Source organism: Mytilus edulis, chromosome 3 (assembly GCF_963676685.1).
Source record: "Mytilus edulis chromosome 3, xbMytEdul2.2, whole genome shotgun sequence".
Classification (NCBI taxonomy): Eukaryota; Metazoa; Mollusca; class Bivalvia; order Mytilida; family Mytilidae; genus Mytilus; species Mytilus edulis.
The window spans coordinates 32,340,775-32,362,171 of NC_092346.1; the positions used below are offsets into that span (position 1 = coordinate 32,340,775).

At 32.1% G+C, this 21,397-nt stretch overlaps 1 protein-coding gene across 1 annotated transcript in view; it reads left to right on the top strand.

Annotated features, from left to right (window-relative positions):
- The first annotated feature begins 3,846 nt into the window (after window positions 1-3,846).
- LOC139515191 (eIF-2-alpha kinase GCN2-like) overlaps window positions 3,847-21,397 on the top strand; it is a 40,605-nt gene continuing 23,054 nt past the window's right edge. Inside the window, exons 1-9 of the mRNA XM_071304754.1 lie at window positions 3,847-4,093; window positions 4,859-4,983; window positions 5,513-5,615; window positions 7,698-7,871; window positions 11,084-11,164; window positions 11,544-11,728; window positions 16,207-16,334; window positions 17,455-17,615; window positions 19,305-19,415. Of these exons, the coding sequence (XP_071160855.1) occupies window positions 3,989-4,093; window positions 4,859-4,983; window positions 5,513-5,615; window positions 7,698-7,871; window positions 11,084-11,164; window positions 11,544-11,728; window positions 16,207-16,334; window positions 17,455-17,615; window positions 19,305-19,415 (1,173 nt within the window). The 5' untranslated portion in view covers window positions 3,847-3,988. The remainder of the gene's footprint in view (window positions 4,094-4,858; window positions 4,984-5,512; window positions 5,616-7,697; window positions 7,872-11,083; window positions 11,165-11,543; window positions 11,729-16,206; window positions 16,335-17,454; window positions 17,616-19,304; window positions 19,416-21,397) is intronic.

Genomic DNA, 21,397 nt, shown 5'->3' on the forward strand with positions numbered 1-21,397 from the left:
CAAAAATGAATTTAATGCATTTAGGTCCTATTTGGTTATATAATAGCTTCAACTGTTTATGCTTTATACATTCATGGCTTTCAAGTATTCGATTTTGAGCGTTCCTTGATGAAGGTAAATTCAGAAAAGCACTTTGGACGCATGCACTGTCTAACGTATTATTTAAAAAAAATAAAATGAAAAAATGTTTATAAGATCTGAGAAAACTTGCTGTAACTAAGCATGTTTTATATTTGTACATTCTATATGTGTATTTCCAAAGTTACTCTTTAAATCAGTGGTTGTATTTGTTTCTGTCTCTTTTATCTGTTTTTCGTTAACTGTTTCCATGGTTTCGGTTTCATACACGGGGCCGACGTATTTTGTTGTTGTTTGAACTATTTCGCATTCAACATATCGGTGTCTTTTATAGCTGACTTCTCAGTTTTTGCTTTTGTTGAAGGCTTGATGGTGACCTATAATTAATTAAATTCACGTCAGTTTGGACTGTTGCCGGTTATTTGTCTCAAAGGCAACCATACCGCATCTCCTTATTTTACATCAAACCCTTAGAAATTTTAAACATATAAATAAGAACAAGTGGTAGTATTGCAAATGCGACAAATTTTCGCCAGAAACCAAACTGATTGCATCGAAGTTAACAACTATATGCAACAATGAGCAAAACCCATATCGCATAGTCGACTATGAAAGGACCCGAAATGACAAATGTAAAACAATTCAAACGAAAAAATGAACGAACTGATTTATGCACTAAATAATGCACGATGCACAAATATGATAGACATCGACTGACGACAATCATTAACTCCAAACTCCTGACTTGAAACAAGCACATACAAATGTGGCGCCTATATCCCCTGACCTTGGACAGTGATGTAACTGTTCAACATATGAACAAACTATTAAAATCAGTTAAAAAGGGTTTATCTTATAAGATCGAAACAAAGCAGACATACATCTATATATTACTATGCGGAATGGGCTTTGCTCATTGTTGAAGGCCGTACTGTGACCTATAGTTGTTAATTACTCTGCCATTTGGTCTCTTGTGGAGAGTTGTCTCATTGGCAATAATAACGCATCTTCTCTTTTTTTATATATCAAAACATTTAATCCCGCTGCAAATGTTTGAACCTGTCCTAAGTCAGGAATCTGATGTACAGTAGTTGTCGTTTGTTTATGTAATTTACACGTGTTTCTCGTTTCTCGTTTTTTATATAGATTAGACCGTTGTTTTTCTCGTTTGGATGGTTTTACACTAGTAATTTTGGGGCCCTTTATAGCTTATTGTTCCGAATGTGAGCCAATGTTCCGTGTTGAAGGCAGTACATTGACCTATAATGGTTTACTGTTATAAATTGTTATTTTGGATGGAGAGTTGTCTTATTGGCACTCACACCACATCTTCCTATATCTAGTTACGCATACTGTTCCTACAATTCCTATGATTTAAAACTAAATCTTCGAAATTTCCTCCGCAAAACAAAACAAAAAAATGTTATCAAACACTAATTACTTTATAAACAAATTCAGTATATGTTTCATTTATGTTTCTATAGCCCTTGGTCGTATGCTTAGTAATATCTAATATATTTGAAGATTAAAACAACAAAGCTATGTGAAAAATACGGCTATCCAACGTTACATAATTTTTGAAAAACTGTTTTCACTCTTATGTATAGTGATCCTATTTCTTATTCTCTGATCTTCCTAACACTTGGCGGTAACAACAACGTGTGTCGGTTCTTTGTGACATTAAAGCCGTTATTTTGTCAAATTTCATTTAACTCGGTGGCTGCATGTTATTAAAAAGAAGATGTGGTATGATTGCCAATGAGACAACTATCCACAAAAGACCAAAAACATTAACAACTATAGGTCACCGTACGGCCTTCAACAATGAGCAAAGCCCATACCACATAGTCAGCTATAAAAGGCCTCGATAAGACAATATAAAACAATTCAAACGAGAAAACTAACGGCCTTATTTATGTAAAAAAAATGAACGAAAAACAAATATGTAACACATAAACAAACGACAACCACTGAATTACAGGCTCCTGACTTGGGACAGGCACATACATAAATAATGTGGCGGGGTTAAACATGGAATAACTAGTGGAATGTTAAGTTGGAATAAGAAAAATGTTCAATTACGTTTTCCGTTGACTCAACGACTAAAAGTGAACTTTTATAAGTAGATATCGTAGAAAATGTCGAACAAAAAACACAGACCGGGCGAGCAGGGACATTGGTCATCCCTCCTCCCCCCCCCCAAAAAAAAGAAACACACTAAGCACAGATCAATCTGAGTGTACCCGCAGTTACTGACCACTAGTTCAAAGCCAAACACAACTCTGACTGTTTATGACGTCTTATACTAAATCCACTGGATGTTGGATGTGTACTGATTGATAATTTTGTCTTATAATATATATATATAGATGCATGATTATTTTATAAGTTGTTAGTGGCTCTGAATTAGCTGTCAGTAACTGCGACTAAGTACTCTCAGATCTGTATTTAGTGTCTTTTTGTTGTTTGGATGTACAAGTATTCGCGGCCACGTCCACTTATATTTGTAGTATTTGTATTTTTGTCTATCTGATGAGTAAAGCCCTTTTGAACTGATTTTTATAGTTCCGTCCTTGTGTTGTACTGTTACACCACTATCCCAGGTTTAGGGAGAAAAGGGGCTAGTGTGTCCACTATAACATGTTAAACCAACGCCACATTCTGTTTGTATGTGCCTGTCCAAAATCAGGAGCCTGTAATTCAGTAGTTGTCGTCTGTTTATGTTTTACATATTTGTTTTTCGTTCATTTTTTGTACATAAATTAGGCCGCTAGTTTTCTCGTTTGAACTGTTTTATACTGTCATTCCGATGCCTTTTATAGCTAATTATACGGTATGGGCTTTGTTCATTGTTGAAGGCCGTACGGTGACCTATAGTTGTTTTAAAAATTTCTGTGTCATTTGGTCTCTTGTGGATAGAGTTGTCTCATTGGCAATCATACCACATCTTATTTTTTAAATAAAAAGTAATGCACCTAAGAATAATATGTAGATGTATGTTTTTGTATCTTTAAATGAATACATGGTTTTGTCTTCATTATGTTTATACAGTACTTAAATAAAGAAAAGTCAACGGATATTCTATGATAATATTTTTTTTTAAACTCTTTTGAACCTTGGAAAAATCGTTTTTTGAATTTTTTTTAACAATATGAATGTTGTTGTTTGAACAATATGAATGTTGTTGTTTGAACAATATGAATGTTGTTGTTTGAACAATATGAATGTTGTTGTTTGAACAATATGAATGTTGTTGTCTACTTAAAAAAGTTGGACCTTTAATGAAAAAGATGACAAAAAGTAAATGCTAATAAAATTTATTTAATTTTATACTTAAATTTCTGGATGAAGAAAAAAAGGAAACCAGATATGCACGTGAGAAATTGTCCTATGAAATCAGTTCAATATAACAGATTTTCATTTCAAAAAGATGGGTTTTTTTCATAAATAAATCTGACACCTTAGTTTTTGATAGTTTAACCTCTAAACTTTAAGTTTTGAATGTTTCTGTTGTACTTATGTACATAAATGGTGCTTGGAAATATTTTAAACCAAACTGAAAAGGTTATTTATTTGGAACAATCCAAAACGAGATGCTCAGAAAGGCACTCAGTCATAGATCATTCAGTGCAATAAGCACTTTTTGCTTGCTTAACGAGTTGATAATCATAAAGGGATAAACTAGCGTAATAAGACGCGACTTCGCAGTCTTTTTTTTTAAATGAGGTACGAGGTCGGGATTGGTTAGTAGTTTTTAGCTTCTCTCGTGGGTTTCCGGTTCCGATGGACTGATGATGAAACGTTAAAAATGTAAACAACTCATATTTTCTGTGCTATCGTATCCTGTAAGATAAAATGCCATTGAAAGCAGTAGTATGCGAGTATAATAGGAGTCCGTGCTAGTTATGAAATGGCAGACGACTCTCTTCTTCAGCGACAAGAAGAGGAATGGCAAGTTTTGCAAGCGGTTTACATGGACGATGTTGTCGATCTTAGAAAGAAGGTCGCATGGAAGGTATATAATTTGTACACGACATGGGCTATGCATTATAATTCATAAAAGTACTTACTTATTGCAATTTGAAGTAGTTTTACTTAAACACAAGCCTCTCTTGTGTCTGCCTAGGTAATATATATATATATATCTATGCCGTAAAAGTATTAAAAAACTCCAATAGAAAAATGCATATTAGTTCAAAAAATTATTATTGTAATATCTCTATGACATGATTGATAAGTATGTAACTGTGACCTGTTGGTTATTATACAAGGCAATATGTGTCCTCAAGGTATACTCTAAGGTTTATCTTAACGCACAGGCTGCTGTGAATGAAATGGCTGACCAGGGTCTGCCAGGCAAATCGTGTTGTCTTCTTTTTCCCGAAACATATACTGGGGAAGAACCATCTATAAATAGCTTACGGAATCCCCAGATAAGTGTCCAATTTCACCACATTATGCATGATTCAGGATGACCACCAAACTGATTGAGTGAATACAATGTGAAGGATGGTTCATACATGTATTTAAAAAATTCAGCCAAAATTAGCTATATAAATACCTGAAGGTTGTCATAGATCATGTAACTGCTGGTTGGGTATATGTACATTGTATGATACATGTATCTGTATGTATGACGTAAGGAATATACGAAGGGGTATTTCAGAGTGAATCATCACAAAAAGAGTAAATTTTAACCAAATCAATGTACTGTAACAGCAAGTTCACTTTTGTTGTCCAGTTTTGAATAAATATATTTATATGTTGTTCTGTATTTTAGGTTGAGAGACCTTTGCATATATGTTTGATACTGAAACAGCAGCAGTCAGAAAGTGTAGCTGGGACTACTGACAGTGATAGCATGATCCATATGGTTATAAAATGTCCAAATAAATATCCTGATTTGTAAGTTTAAAAAACAAAATGATACAGATAAATATATACATGTACATGTATGTATTAGGACTATTAATTAAAACATGCATTTATATGATACAAATGTACCAAGGGGAAGACTTTTTCAAAATAGAATGACCACACATACATGAAAACAGCTACAGATGTGACCATACCATCCTTTATACAGCAATGCAAAAAAACAAGCTAACCAATTTGTCCAGGAAGTGTTCAGTATTCAAAATCACAAAAATTAAAACAAGCGTACATTTATGATTTGATTCTGTGGGAATGCAACCCAACAAAGAAATTAAACAATACAAATTGATTTCTTAAATACGAATTAAATGACAAAAGTTAGCACAGCAGTTAAGAAAAGTCTTTAGCTCTACAGTTTTTACATTTGTAAAGGTTTGTTAATGATGTTTTTTTTTGTGTTAGAGATTTTTTCATTTCATTTGTATACAAGGGAGATAATTGTTTGATTAATAAAATATCTTCAAAGATGTAATACTGTATAAGTCTTTTCTTTTTAAAGGGTACCAGAAATAAGTCTAGAAAATTCCAAAGGACTGTCTAATGAACAAATTGCTGTGTTGAATAAAGAACTTATAGAACGTGCCAAATCAATGGTTGGAGAGGTAACTTATGTGTAATGTAGAATAACTTACATTTTGTACAATTATTAAAGCCTGGTCATGTGACTGTGGTATTATTGAAATTTTATTAACTGAAGAGATAGAATATTTTTTAGTTTATACTATACTTATATAATTAAACATACATTACAAGAAATCTACATTTAACATGATATACATTCTTTAAAAAATTGAAAACAAATATACAAATGTAGAGGAGGAGCAAATCAGTACAAAGAGGGATAACTCTGTTTCTTCTCTTTAACTTTTACTTCTTTTACTCTTGTCTTGTCTTGATTGATTTTTTATATTTAAATGCAGACTTAATACTGTACTAAAGCCTAAACTTCATTTATTATGATCCAGATATGTAGCTTTCATAAATTCATGTTTAGAATTATAATCTCAGTGAATTATAAAGACTGCACTCTTGGAAAAAATGCAGCACTTTTTTTATTAAGTCATGTAAATAGTTGTGACAAAGCCTTTCACATCTGCGTAGGAGATCAAATTTTTCTCTTGTTCTTGTCCCTTTTTTTTAAATGTCAAATTTACTCAAGGGGATATTTACATGATTTTATCTTATAGCGAAAATAAATCCCATATTAAAATATACCACTTTTTAACATAATACATGATTCTTTATTTATTTGTTTTTTATGCCCCACCTACGATAGTAGAGGGGCATTATGTTTTCTGGTCTGTGTGTCCGTCGTCCCTCCGTTCATTCGTCCGTCTGTCCCGCTTCAGGTTAAAGTTTTTGGTCGAGGTAGTTTTTGATGAAGTTGAAGTCCAATCGACTTCAAACTTGGTACACATGTTCCCTATGATATGATCTTTCTAATTTTAATGCCAAATTAGAGATTTTACCCCAATTTCACGGTCCACTGAACATAGAAAATGATAGTGCGAGTGGGGCATTCGTGTACTGAGGACACATTCTTGTTTCAAATTAGTATTGTATGACATAGAATTAATGTTAATGTCATGGTAGCTCTTTTGTATACATACATTTATTGTAGATAAACCACAGGGAAATGTTGTTAATTTTCTTATATACTGTAGCTGTTAACCATCAGTTTAAAAAGATTATATGACCAACTGCAACAAATTCAAAACATCTCTTTACAATACTTCATATACATATACAAATGTTTAAAATGTTGCAGAATTTGTTTTTTATACCTTTTTCAGGTTATGGTTCTAGAACTAGCTCAACATGTACAGACATTTCTTATTTTATACCTTTTTCAGGTTATGGTTCTAGAACTAGCTCAACATGTACAGACATTTCTTATTTTATACCTTTTTCAGGTTATGGTTTTAGAACTAGCTCAACATGTACAGACATTTGTTTTTTATACCTTTTTCAGGTTATGGTTCTAGAACTAGCTCAACATGTACAGACATTTCTTATTTTATACCTTTTTCAGGTTATGGTTCTAGAACTAGCTCAACATGTACAGACATTTCTTTTTTATACCTTTTTCAGGTTATGGTTTTAGAACTAGCTCAACATGTACAGACATTTCTTTTTTATACCTTTTTCAGGTTATGGTTCTAGAACTAGCTCAACATGTACAGACATTTGTTTTTTATACCTTTTTCAGGTTATGGTTTTAGAACTAGCTCAACATGTACAGACATTTCTTATTTTATACCTTTTTCAGGTTATGGTTCTAGAACTAGCTCAACATGTACAGACATTTCTTTTTTATACCTTTTTCAGGTTATGGTTTTAGAACTAGCTCAACATGTACAGACATTTGTTTTTTATACCTTTTTCAGCTTATGGTTCTAGAACTAGCTCAACATGTACAGACATTTCTTATTTTATACCTTTTTCAGGTTATGGTTCTAGAACTAGCTCAACATGTACAGACATTTCTTTTTTATACCTTTTTCAGGTTATGGTTTTAGAACTAGCTCAACATGTACAGACATTTGTTTTTTATACCTTTTTCAGCTTATGGTTCTAGAACTAGCTCAACATGTACAGACATTTCTTATTTTATACCTTTTTCAGGTTATGGTTCTAGAACTAGCTCAACATGTACAGACATTTCTTTTTTATACCTTTTTCAGGTTATGGTTCTAGAACTAGCTCAACATGTACAGACATTTCTTCGTGATAATTACAAAGGTCCACAGAAATCTTTTTATGAAGAAATGTTAAGTAACCAATTGAAACAACAAGAAAAACTAAAATTAGAACAACAGAAAAGACTTGATTTCCTAAAAAGAAAGGAAGAAAAAGAGGTATTCAGTGTTTTTGTTTGATTATTTCAGTGATTTGCCTTTGACCTTAAACCATATTATTTAAAACCATGAAGTTATTCTCAAATGAATTAGCACTAGGATCGTCAGTTTTCCTATCGTAGCTCAGTGGTTTTTACTGGGCACTCAGGCTTCCTTCACAAATAAAAACTGGCCGCCCTGAAATAGCCCAAAAGCAGTGCTTCAAAGTAGCGTTAAAACCCATAAAATCAAAACAAATCAAATGAATTAGCAATTGAAAAAAAGATAAAGTGACCAATTGCAACAAATTAAAACATCTATTTACTTTGTATTAAATTGTTTAAAATGATGTTACAAAATTGAGAACAACAGAAAAGACTTGATTTTCTGAAAAGAAAAAAAGAAAAAGATGTATTTGATGTTTTTGTTTGATTATAACATTGATTTACCCTTGGCCTTTGACCTTACATCATGTATTTCAAACCATGGAGTTATCCTCTTTTCAAAAGAATCAGAAATTAATAATATACCGGTATTCTGGAAAGACAGTGTTATCAAATATCACAATGGGATCATGGAAATAGTGATCTCGGGGGGGGGGGCCACTTCAAACTTTTTTTGGTAGGGGTGAGCAGCTGAGACATCAAGTACCCCACCCTTTTCATATATTTTGTTTATCAAAAATATATACCTTGTCATATATCAATTAACAAAAAACAGACCTATAGATATATTTAAATATTTTTCATCTTCTGGTACATTGTTATAGATTTTTTTCCCGCTCATCATCACGTTCTTGTTAAGAAGCAAAGTAGTCGCAATAATATCACCTTTTTTTCCAATAGATTCGTCACATCTTAAAAACCTTCTTCTTATTGCCCCTTTTATATCTTTCATTATGAAGATATTTCAATTCCAAAATACAATACATATAAAAGACGTTTGGTCTGATCATACAAACACCTTCACTGATTTAAATATTAATTAAAAACTGATAAAAAGTTTCATTGCCTTTAAAGGACGCTGTCACAATGGAATTTCTTTAAATAGTTGTTATCATGTTTTATGTATACAAACCCTTGAATGTTAATTAGGTGCAAATGTCAATTTGGTCGGATTTATTGCATCTGTCACTGGCATCAGTGGAAATACCACATCAGAATAAATAGAGTTTAATTGGTTTGACAAATAACTGATGCATTTACGACTTTGGTTTAACAGCATCAAAAATAAATACGGACATCTGATTAGTTTCAGATACTTATGATATAATCAAGCAAGTGATAATATCAACCTATTGATATATTTAATCTGAATTTCTCACCCTTTTCATATATCATAGAGCATGAAAAAGTGACCTATTCCAGCGGCTCATCCCCAGCACTAATTATATAGTAAGTGCCCCCCCCCCCCGAGATAGTGATATCACAATGGGATCATGGAAATAGTGATATTTCCCTTAAATCATAGTTGATTTTATTATTAATTTTGCTTTTAAATCTATACAGAAAACTGCATGGTACATGTATATGTACCATTTGAGTGATCTTTTAATTTCAACTATTATTATTACTTTATTTAGATAAATAAAGTATATAAAATTCAAGGGAAATAACTCTAGCACAAAACTACACTATTTGCATTGGTGAGATCTTTTCCCCACTGACAGCCTAGATAAGAGTTCCAAATGAACTAATTAATAAGTATTATCAAAACTGTAAATAATACTTACCGCTACAGCTTTAACTGTAAGGTACCCTGAAATTGTTAGTATCTATAAGAACAGGGTTTCATATAGATAAGTATTATTTTTTTTTATTTCATGTTAGAATAGTATAATTAAATACAATGTTCAATAATAATATAATACACTGATCTGAAATTAATTATACACTTTTTTTACAATTAAATTCATGTTCAATAATACTTATTAACATAGACTTAAAATCCCTTTTAGCATTTTATATTCTGCAATTTCTGCTAGACAACTGAGAATTTCATTGTGACATTCTAAGAATTTTTTCAATAACAACATTGTGCAACTCCTATAAATTTTGGATTGATTTAGTTAAATGTAGGACTTTTACATTTGTTACAACTTCTAGATCAATAAAATAGATTTTAGATATAGTTGTGAAAGATATTTGAGATTAGGGAGGGGATGGTAGTAAGTATCAATTTGCTAAAAAATAGATTTTCATGTTCTTTTATTTTGAGTTAATGTGAACATAGAAGTTGTTTACATGATGTTCAAGTATCTTCTGTTTATTGTGAGAACAAAACTTTCCAGCAGTGTTGATTAAAGCAAGTAACATTTTGTGTACCTCATAAGATAAATAACTAACAAGACTTAGAAACAAAGATAAATTAATATATTATATGGGGATTCAATTGTTAAACTATTTGATCATTTAAGGAATGACTGTAATATTTTTTCTGTCTATGAAGAAATAACATGAAAAATTTGGTGCACACTGAATAACGCGCGTAGCGAGTTATATAACAGTTTGCATCACATTTTTATGTTATTTCGAATAGACAGAAAAAAATATTACAGTCATTTCTTATAATTTAATTCTAAATTCCATTTTAAACCGTAGAAAACCATGAAAAAACGTTGATGACGTCACGGTCACATGACTAAATTATGTCTGGGCTGATAACAAAATAACGTCAGCCAATCAAAAAATGCGTTACATCCAAAATTAAATTATTGCAAAATAATTGTAAAATAATGTGTAAAATACTGAAAGTTCTATATTTAGAATAAATCAAATATCTCAATGATATGTCATATATTTATTGAAAGTAAAAGAATGGTACTGTATAAAAATAAGAAGATGTGGTATGATTGCCAATGAGATGAATATCAAACAAAGTTCAAGTGAAGTGGATGTAAGCCATTATAGGCAACTGTAAGACCTTCAACAATTAGAAAATCACTGTACAGCTGGCTATAAAAAGCTTAGAGATGAAAAAATTCAATGGAGAAAGTTAACAGCCTAATTTATTTATAAGAAAACAGTTTTATACAAAAACAAATATTATAGACATGAACTAACAACAACCAATAAAATACAAGCTCCTGGCATGGGACAGGTGCATAAAGCATGTGACAGGGTTAAAAAGGTTTGATGCACCAAATTCCATGTTCATTTTTTCTTTGAATTTAACTTCAGACACACACATAATTTTATTCATTAACTTATAATCTTGTGCTTTGCCTGTTTCAGAGACAACTTCTAGAGGATGAAATACAGAAGAGGCAACATGCTCTGAAAGAAGAAACAAAGAAAATAAAGGAGACCAAACAGGTACAATTCAAATGTTTATACTTTTCTAATATGTCTATCATAGAAGTTCAGGGGCCGTTTTATGTTTTCTAATTTATGAATCTATCTGTTTTTCCCAATATGTTATCAAAGTACAAATAATATTCACCTGACAAAATTTTCATGTTAAATATTATTGAAATGTTTGCTGTTGGACATTCAGTATAACAGCCATTTAACCATCAATGTGTTTTACACTTTATATGATTGACTGCAGAAAATGAATATCTTGTGAAATAAATAAATATAGCTACCCAATTTTATTTGCATTAATTTAAAATTATGGTACTGAAATAAATCGTTTAGTAGCACAATCTTCTTGATATGATCTATATATTTATCTATTTATTTCTATAATTAGATATCTGATGAGAAACCAACAGAGCCAGAGAAAGCTGTACCAGCTACTCCTATTACAGAAGTACCAACATGTTCCCCAATTGGTACCCCAAGTACTCCTAGAAGACCAAGAATGTCTCATTCACCCTCCCCATTAATTGTACTGCCAAGTAATGAGAATAAATATAACCAGGATAAGAGAAGAAGGTATGTGGTTGTTATGTTTTTATTTTATGTCCTTTTAAAAAAGCAGTCATGGGAGTTAATCAATAAAATTTGCACCATTTTTCTTCCTGTGTACCAGCTTTAGTATAAACCATGTAACCTCAAGTTTCCAAAATATTCTATAGAAACACCAATTAAAAAAAATTATGGTGCTTTGAAACACAGCAATTTTTTACTGAAATGTAAAATTAAAGGTAATATTTTTTTCAACCCTTTTTCGTATGCAACCTTATGTAACATACTTTGATTTGGTGGTATTACACCTACATACACATACTTGATCCTATATTATCATATTTCATTTCTTAAATTTTCATTTGTAGCTATAGACCAAACACACTTAATGGATGCAGATTCAAATATATTTGTTAAAAATATTCATATTTTTTCTATTTATGACAACTAGACTAGGAAAATATAGCTGCTTCACATACATGACGATGATGTAAGTCATGAACCTGGTGTTCAGAGGTTGTAGTTTGTTGATGTGGTTCATAAGTTTTTCTTGTTTCTCATTTTTATACGCCTGTCAAAATTTTGACGGGACGTATTATGGTATACAAATGTCCGGTGTCCGTCCGTCTGTCTGTCCGGCATAAACATGTCGCACTGTAACTTGAGAACAACTTATCCAAATTTCATGAAACTTAACATAGTTGTTTCTTATGATGGTCAAATGATCTGTATACTTTTTGGTGAAAATAAGATTTAAACTTTTTGAGTTACGGCACTTTGTAACTAAAACAGGGGTGTGTTTTTTTCACATGTTGCACCGTATCTCAAAAATGATTCTTGATTATGGCTTAAAACTTTAAACACTTCTTAGTTATATTAATCTTAATATCTGTATACTTTTTGGTGATGATTCAAAATTTTATTTTTGAGTTATTGAGTATTTTGTAAAAAAGGGGGAGGGTTTTTTTACATGTCGCACCATATCTCAAAAACGATTTATGATTATTGCTTAAAACTTTACACACTTCTTTGTTATATTAATCTAAAGATCTGTATACTTTTTGGTGATGATTCAAAACTTTATTTTGGAGTTATTGAGTATTTTGTTAAACAGGGGAGGGTTTTTATACGACCGCAAAAATTTTAATTTTTTGGTCGTATATTGCTTTCACGTTGGCGTCGTAGTCTGCGTCGTCGTCTGCGTCGTCGTCCGAATACTTTTCGTTTTCGCTCTCTAACTTTAGTAAAAATGAATAGAAATCAATGAAATTTTAACACAAGGTTTATGACCACAAAAGGAAGGTTGGGATTGATTTTGGGAGTTTTGGTCCCAACATTTTAGGAATTAGGGGCCAAAAAGGGCCCAAATAAGCATTTTCTTGGTTTTCGCACTATAACTTTAGTTTAAGTGAATAGAAATCTATGAAATTTTGACACAAGGTTTATGACCACAAAAGGAAGGTTGGGATTGATTTTGGGAGTTTTGGTTCCAACAGTTTAGGAAATAAGGGCCAAAAAAGGGCCAAAATAAGCATTATTCTTGGTTTTTGCACAATAACTTTAGTATAAGTAAATAGAAATCTATGAAATTTAAACACAAGGTTTATGACCATAAAAGGAAGGTTGGGTTTGATTTTCGGAGTTTTGGTCCTAACAGTTTAGGGATAAGGAGCCCAAAGGGTCCAAAATTGAACTTTGTGTGATTTCATCAAAAATTGATTAATTGGGGTTCTTTGATATGCCGAATCTAACTATGTATGTAGATTCTTAATTTTTGGTCCTGTTTTCAAATTGGTCTACATTAAGGTCCAAAGGGTTCAAAATTAAACTTAGTTTGATTTTAACAAAAATTGAATCCTTGGGGTTCTTTGATATGCTGAATTTAAAAATGTACTTAGATTTTTAATTATTGGCCTAGTTTTCAAGTTGGTCCAAATGGGGGTCCAAAATTAAACTTTGTTTGATTTCATCAAAAATTGAATAAATGGGTTCTTTGATATGCCAAATCTAACTGTGTATGTAGATTCTTAATTTTTGGTCCAGTTTTCAAATTGGTCTACATTAAGGTCCAAAGGGTCCAAAATTAAACTAAGTTTGATTTTAACAAAAATTAAATTCTTGGGCTTATTTGATATGCTTTATCTAAATATGTACTTTGATTTTTGATTATGGGCCCAGTTTTCAAGTTGGTCCAAATCAGGATTCCATATCAAGTATTGTGCAATAGCAAGAAATTTTCAACTGCACAGTATTGCACAAAAGCAAGAAATATCTAATTGCACAATATTGTGCAATAGCAGTTAATTTTCAATTGGAGTTATCTTTCTTTGTATAGAATAGTAGTTGATAATATATGTTGGAAATTTGCCAGACATGACTATAATGTCATTTTCTATTTTTATTTGCCAATAACTTTAAGTAAATAACTTCATTGGAAATTTGCCAATATAAAATGTTGCTGATGAAGCTTTTTTTCCTTATCTTATCTAAAATGTTTTTAGATAATGTATGTTGGACATTTGCCAGACATGACTATGATGTCATTTTCTATTTTTATTTGCCAATAACTTTGTGTAAATAACTTCATTGGAAATTTACCAATATAAAATGTTGCTGATGAAGTTTTTTTTATTGTTTTATACAATAAACAATGTATATTCACTTTTACTACCAACCAATCTTTACCATTCAGTGATAACAAGCACTTTATTTTACATTTTAATATTTTATGATGTATTTAAAAGAGTAGTTATTGTTGCAAACTCCATTAGAAATTTGAATTGATATCAGTTTTGGAAAAAGGGAAACGGGGATGTGAAAAAAAGGGGGGGGGTTTAAATTTTTCTCATTTCAGATTTCATAAATAAAAAGAAAATTTCTTCAAACATTTTTTTGAGAGGATTAATATTCAACAGCATAGTGAATTGCTCAAAGGCAAAAAAAAAACTTTTAAGTTCATTAGACCACATTCGTTCTGTGTCAGAAACCTATGCTGTGTCATGATCAACTATTTAATTTTAGATTTAAAAAGTTTGAAGAAGAAATCTTTAATTGATTTGTAAAATCTTGACATTTGTTTTGTGTAAAAAAAAACCATGTAATGTCAAAAATTTGATCACAATCCAAATTCAGAGCTGTATCACGCTTGAATGTTTTGTCCATACTTGCCCAACTGTTCAGGGTTCGACCTCTGCGGTCGTATAAAGCTGCGCCGTATCTCAAAAATAATTTATGATTATTGCTTAAAACTTTACACACTTCTTTGTTATATTAATCTGAAGATCTGTATACTTTTTGGTTTTGATTCAAAATTTTATTTTAGTGATATTTAGTTTTTTTGTAAAAAAAAAACAGGGTTGGGGGTTTCACATGTCCCGCCGTGTCTCAAAAACAATATATGGTTATTGCTTAAAACTTTCTCAGAAACTATTTATGATTATTGCATAAAACTTCCACACAAGACGTCGGGCGTATCATGCGCTCATGGCGAAGCTGTTTATTGATATAGTTTAGACTGTTGGTTTCCATTTCAATGATTTACACTAGTCATTTTTAGGGCCCTTTTTAGCCTGCTGTTCATTGTAAGCCAAGGCTCTGTGTTGAAGACTGTACTTTGACCTATAATGGTTTACTTTTACAAATTATGACTTAGATGGAGAGTTGTGTCATTGGCACTCATACCACATCTTCTTATATCTATAAAAATCAATTTTATTAAATGCTCATTGTTTCCATTTAATAAGTATTAACAATGGAAGGTACACATATTTTTGTAAGGACATTATCTGAAACTATTTGCACAAGATTTGCATTTACACATTTAATTTGCTTCATATACATGTAAATAAAAAATACCAATCTTATTTACACATATATACAATGGGAGATAACTGCTATATTTTAGAAAAGTTTTCTGTTGTACTATTTTATAAGATTATATACAGATTGCTTTTAAACTTTTTAAAAATGGTAATAAATATATGAAAAAAACCTTAAAAACAGATGGACTGATGCATGTATCACATGATAAGGTATGAAACTATTTTTAAACTTTGAGGAAGTGAAATCTTTTGGAATCACCGATATTGAACATGAAAAAAAAAATAAATGAGTCCTCAAAACCATTAGGGCTATTCCATTAAAATGTAGATGGGAGGTTAGTAAGGGACTTTTAAAATATCCCTACAACCAAGAACCATTTTGTAGATAATTTTGAATAATAGTAATAGAAGCATACTGAAAAAAGACCCATGACCCACATTCAATAATTAAACTTCCCTTCCTACCGTCCCACTAACATTTTAATGGATTAGCCCTTAATGGATATTTTATATGATATGGCCTCTAGAAATCCAAGATTTTCAACAGTTTATCATTGATCCATATGAGGAATACATGAAGTATATCCTGCTTGCACTATTTCAGTAACCATGCTTCTATCCAAGTGAGTAATTTTGGAGCCTCAAGTTTATTTTATTTTACATTTTCTATTTTGATATATTCAGGAGGACCAGTACCCCATTGAGAGATACCGATGATTCTGATCACCAATGTAAAGACCATACTGGAGGGATAGTGGTAATAGCCTTCAATACTAAATCAGAGAGAACAATACATAGAGGCACATGTTTAGGTAATGTTTTCACTTTATCCATCCCATTGTTTAGAAGTGTAAAGTGGGTAAATGCACAATTTTTCATAAACAAATGTACAGAATTTAACGAGTGTACAGAATTTGTCATCGAAATTTTTATGAGAAAATATGTTTGGATATTTATGCAGGAAATGGTCTGTATATCAGTTGGCAGAACTTGATACCTAACAGTTTGGTTTGGTTTCACTGCTTCACTAGGTTAAACATATTTATTTATAGTGGATTGGGAAACAAGTTTTGCAACTTATATTAATCCCTTTTCACTTTGCAGGTGCGAGTGCTGCCTTGTAGCGGCATTAGCTTGCTCTTTTTCGAAATCTACAAGGGTGTCTTTAAGGTGCATGAGATATGGCTCTCTCTTAACACTGGTCAGCCATTTATCATCCCCTTCCGACAGACTATCATCGTTTCCTCAAGACCATACTCGCAAATGGTGTTAAGGGAGAGCCGAAATTCAAATTTTCATCTTGGAAAGGGAATGAAACCAGAGACCTTTGTGTTAGAAGTCCGCTGCACTAACCACTACTACACAGCTTCACTGTTTTTCTGCAAAGCACAGGACAGGAAGGAGTGTTTGAAACTTCAACACTATTATTGTCTTTTGATGTTGAATGTTCATTCATCCATATTTATTTATTTTGTGTTAATGATTGGATTGTCAGTTTTCCTATCGAAGGTCAGTGGTTTTCTCTGGGCACTAGGCTTCCTCCATCAATAAGAACTGGCCACCATGAAATAGCCTAAATGCGGTGCTTAAAAGTGGCGTTAAAACACCAAAAATCAAATAAAAATCCATATTTATTTATTTTGTGTTAATGATTGGATTGATAATTGGCTCCTTGACAGTTAATATGCAAATTAATTTTAAGAGAACATATGTTTTTGTAGGTCATAGTGTCTTTGGTAGTACAGTGTATGCTGGGATAGATACAGCCAATGGAGAATTAGTAGCTTTATGCAAATGAATTTTAACAGAATATTTGTTTTTGTAGGTCATAGCGTCCATGGTAGTACAGTGTATGCTGGGATAGATACATCCAGCAGAGAATTAGTAGCTTTATGCAAATTAATTTTAACAGAATATATTTTTTTTTTTTAGGTCATAGCCTCCATGGAAGTACGGTGTATGCTGGGATAGATACAGCCAATGGAGAATTAGTAGCTATATCAGAATGGGTTTTAAAGTGGCGCCATATAAAACAGAAGAGAACTCAAAGAGTTGATTATGAAGATAAGGAGGGTGCTACTTACTTAAAACAGGTAAATGAAAAAATGCTTTCAAAACCTAATTGGTTAACGTCAAAAAATGAAATAAATAAGAATTTAAACATTCTATCAGTGTCTAAGTAGTTTGATTCATTCTAGTTTTTTCCAAGCAGCTATTTTCATGATCTTTCAAATAAAAAAACTACATTAATCTTACAATTTAGATAATCAAACCAGTGGTGTATCCAGAACTTTTTGTAAGGGGGGGGGTGCTCGCTCCAGTCACGCTTCAGTGATTCCCTATATAATCAACCAAATTTTTCCCACAGGGCCCACCTGGATCCACCTATGCAAACACTGATTATTATGAGGAAAGGTTTTGTCAATTTCTCTTTCTCAATTACTCACTGACTATACATATAGTGAAAGATCGTCATAAAAATGTGAAAATTCAAAAATTTTGCATGCAAAAATTTTTTAAGATTTACCAAAAATGTCATCGTAATTTCCAACCTCAAAATCATCTGTCCACACACTGACAGTTTTAATTAAAGTTATGTAAAGAGAAATCTTATATATAAATATACAGTATAACCTGTGTTATCCAACATAGAGGAGGGATAGGAGGGGTCATGATCCCAAAATCCCAGGCTTAAAAACACGAAATCCCGAGGTCCCGAATTTAAATAAATAAAAATCCCGGATCCCGAAATTCGAAAAAAAGAATTCCCAGGTCCCGAAGGGGTATGTCCTGAAATCCCGAGCTTAAAAACACCCGATCCTGGAGTCCCGATAAAGGTCCTATCCCCCTCAACATACTGGGGAACCAAAAAAAAGTCTGATTAAGCATGGTGTCGCAATACTGTGGTTTTTTTCTGCAAAGATAGCCCTATTTTGGGACCCGAAAAATGTTTTGGTTAAAGCAGGATGTTGGAATACTCAGGTGTCGGATTAGGCAGGTTACTCTGTATTTGAAAACAAAGAAAGTGACAATTCAGCTATAATTAACTGAGGTTGTAGTCTTCTATCAGGTACCATACTATGCACCATAGGGTGTAGTCAGTTTAATAAGCATACACATTATACATGTCTCCCTTGTGGCTAATATACATTTAAAAGCTAGAGTTATTTCCCTTTGAATATAAAATTTTCGGTTTGCAATATCTTCTTGTGTAGTTGCCATTTACTTTGTATGGATGAGATTTATACATGTGAAAAATAGAAATGTGGGTATGTGTGAATGAGACAGCAACCCAATGACATAAATAACCAAAAAACCATCTAGAGGGCAGTTTACAATCTCCCAATTAGGCAGGTGTCTTAACAACAAATAAAGCTCTTAATTGTGCTGAGGGTAAAACAGCTGTCACTTGCATCTTATTAGATAATCTTGCGTTCTTTCCCCAATGGTGGTACAAAATCTTAATAATGTTAAAGAACTATTGATTTTTAACCTACTGTGTATTTATTTAATTTCGTGGGTTCCTATTTTTGTAGATTAAGAAAAACCTACATACTGGTGGATAGTTGATTCGTGAATTTGCGAAAGTCTGCATACAAGTCTATAGAAAATTTATCATTCCTTGAACATTTAATTTTGTGGTTCATATTTACCAAAGAAGTCCACAAAAATTGGTATTCAACAATTAATAATAAATCCACAGTATAAAGAGTGTATATTTGTAATATAAAAAAAGTTCTAGGCTTATTTACATATTGAATTTCTTGCTTTTTTTATTCTAGATTACAAGCATTGAACAAGAAATACACAGCTTGATTCGATTACGACATAAAAATCTAATTCACTACTTAGCTATAAAGTATATACAGGAAGCAGGGAAATGTACAGTTTATGTAAGTTAAAATTTTTATGGACATGATTTACATATTATCAAGAGATGAGAGAAATAAAGAATTTAGCAATTTTTTGAGAAATTCATACATGTCAAAATTTGGGTTGAAAATAAATTGGGTCTACGGTAAGCATGACACGGGATTAGCTGCTTTTTGTTTACAGCGTTGCACATGAAATTCGAATGATTAAGCGTGAAAATGGGAAAATAAGTCAGGTGGGACATGGGTAATAATTACATGCGCTATTATGGCAATGAGAAGCGGGATACAGGATTCTCACTAAACAATAAACGAGATCTGGGATCAGACCGCCCAAGGAGACCTCCTTAGAGATCATCATTACTAATGTAGATAAGAAGCAGATTCAGTATTTTTATATGCGCCACAAATGCCAAACACAACACTTTTTATGCCCCATTTATGGGCATTATGTTTTCTGGTCATTACGTCTGTTCATCTGCTTGTTTGTCTGTCTGGTCGTTCGTCCATCCGTCTGTCTTGCTTCAGGTTAAAGTTTTTGGTCAAGGTAGTTTTTGATGAAGTTAAAGTCCAATCAACTTGAAACTTAGTACACATGTTCCCTATGATATGATCTTTCTAATGTTGATTCCAAATTAGAGTTTTCACGCCATTTTCATGTTCCACTGAACATAGAAAATGATAGTGCGGATGGGGCATCCGTGTACTTGGGACACATTCTTGTTTCTTTATCTGTGAAACCATTAGTACCTTAATATGTAAAATGAGTGATCATTGTTTTTTTGGAGCCTAAAGTCTGTGTGTCAGCTCATTTTTTTATGGATTTTTTTTGCCTGGAGTCCGGTCCACTGTTTCTTTATCATGTTCATATTCGTTTTTTGGAGCCTTGAGTATGGGCGTCTGTTCATTTTTCATGAATCATATTCAAAGCAAAGATTTTAAATCTCAATCTGATCACTAATGCCTACATTTTACAGTTACCTCACTTGCTCAACATGCCTATTGAAGAATACTTGTGGTAATGAATGTCTTTCTAATCAATTCATGTTTCAATGACACAATTTTTTTGTGATAGTCAATTTTAAGTTATTTTAAAGAAGATATCTACTATATGTTGTCTATATATTTATTATTGTGTATCCTGACAACAAAACTGTAGCAACCTATAGAAATAAACTGACATTTTCTCTTATTCATATTAGTATGTTTGTCTGAAATCAATCATTAGTTAACGCATCAATGTAAATATAACAGAATTTGATGAGACTGTCATCAAAGTGAGAGGGTTAGCGCTATAAAACCAGGTTTAATCCACCATTTTCTACATTTGAAAATGCCTGTACCAAGTCAGGAATATGACAGTTCTTATCCATTCGTTTTTGATGCGTTTTGCTATTCGATTTTTCCATGTGATTATGGACTTTCCGAATTGATTTTCCTCTAAGTTCAGTATTTTTGCGATTTTACTTTTGAATATTATCTGAAGACTTTAAGCATGTTGTGATTTATTATGAAAAGATGATATGTTGGTAAGACACTTTCATGCTTCCACAGTTGTTGATTTCTCTATTATACAGTAAATATTGAATGTAATATGTACATTTATGAATATAAATCTTTGATCGTTAAGGTTTTTTCTCCATCAATTTTTTCATAGCTAATTTTCATTCTGGGTGGATGAGTTGTCTAAGTTGTTCATCTGCACTAGCCTGTCTACATTAAGGTGGTGAATTTCAACTCAATAAGGCATGGTGCTTTTGACTCTGATTCTAATTAACCAGAATCTGTATGGTGAGTCTATGTTGGTACTCCTACTTACACCACCAGTACAACTGATCACTAGATAGAGCCAAACGTGAAAGTGATGTTAAACACTAATAATCAATCAATCAAACAATCAGTAATTTGACGGATCTTTGATGCCTCTGCTTCCTCCTGCTTCCTCCACCAATAAAACTGATCACTATGAAATAGACAAGAGTAAATGTGGTGTTTAATACCAA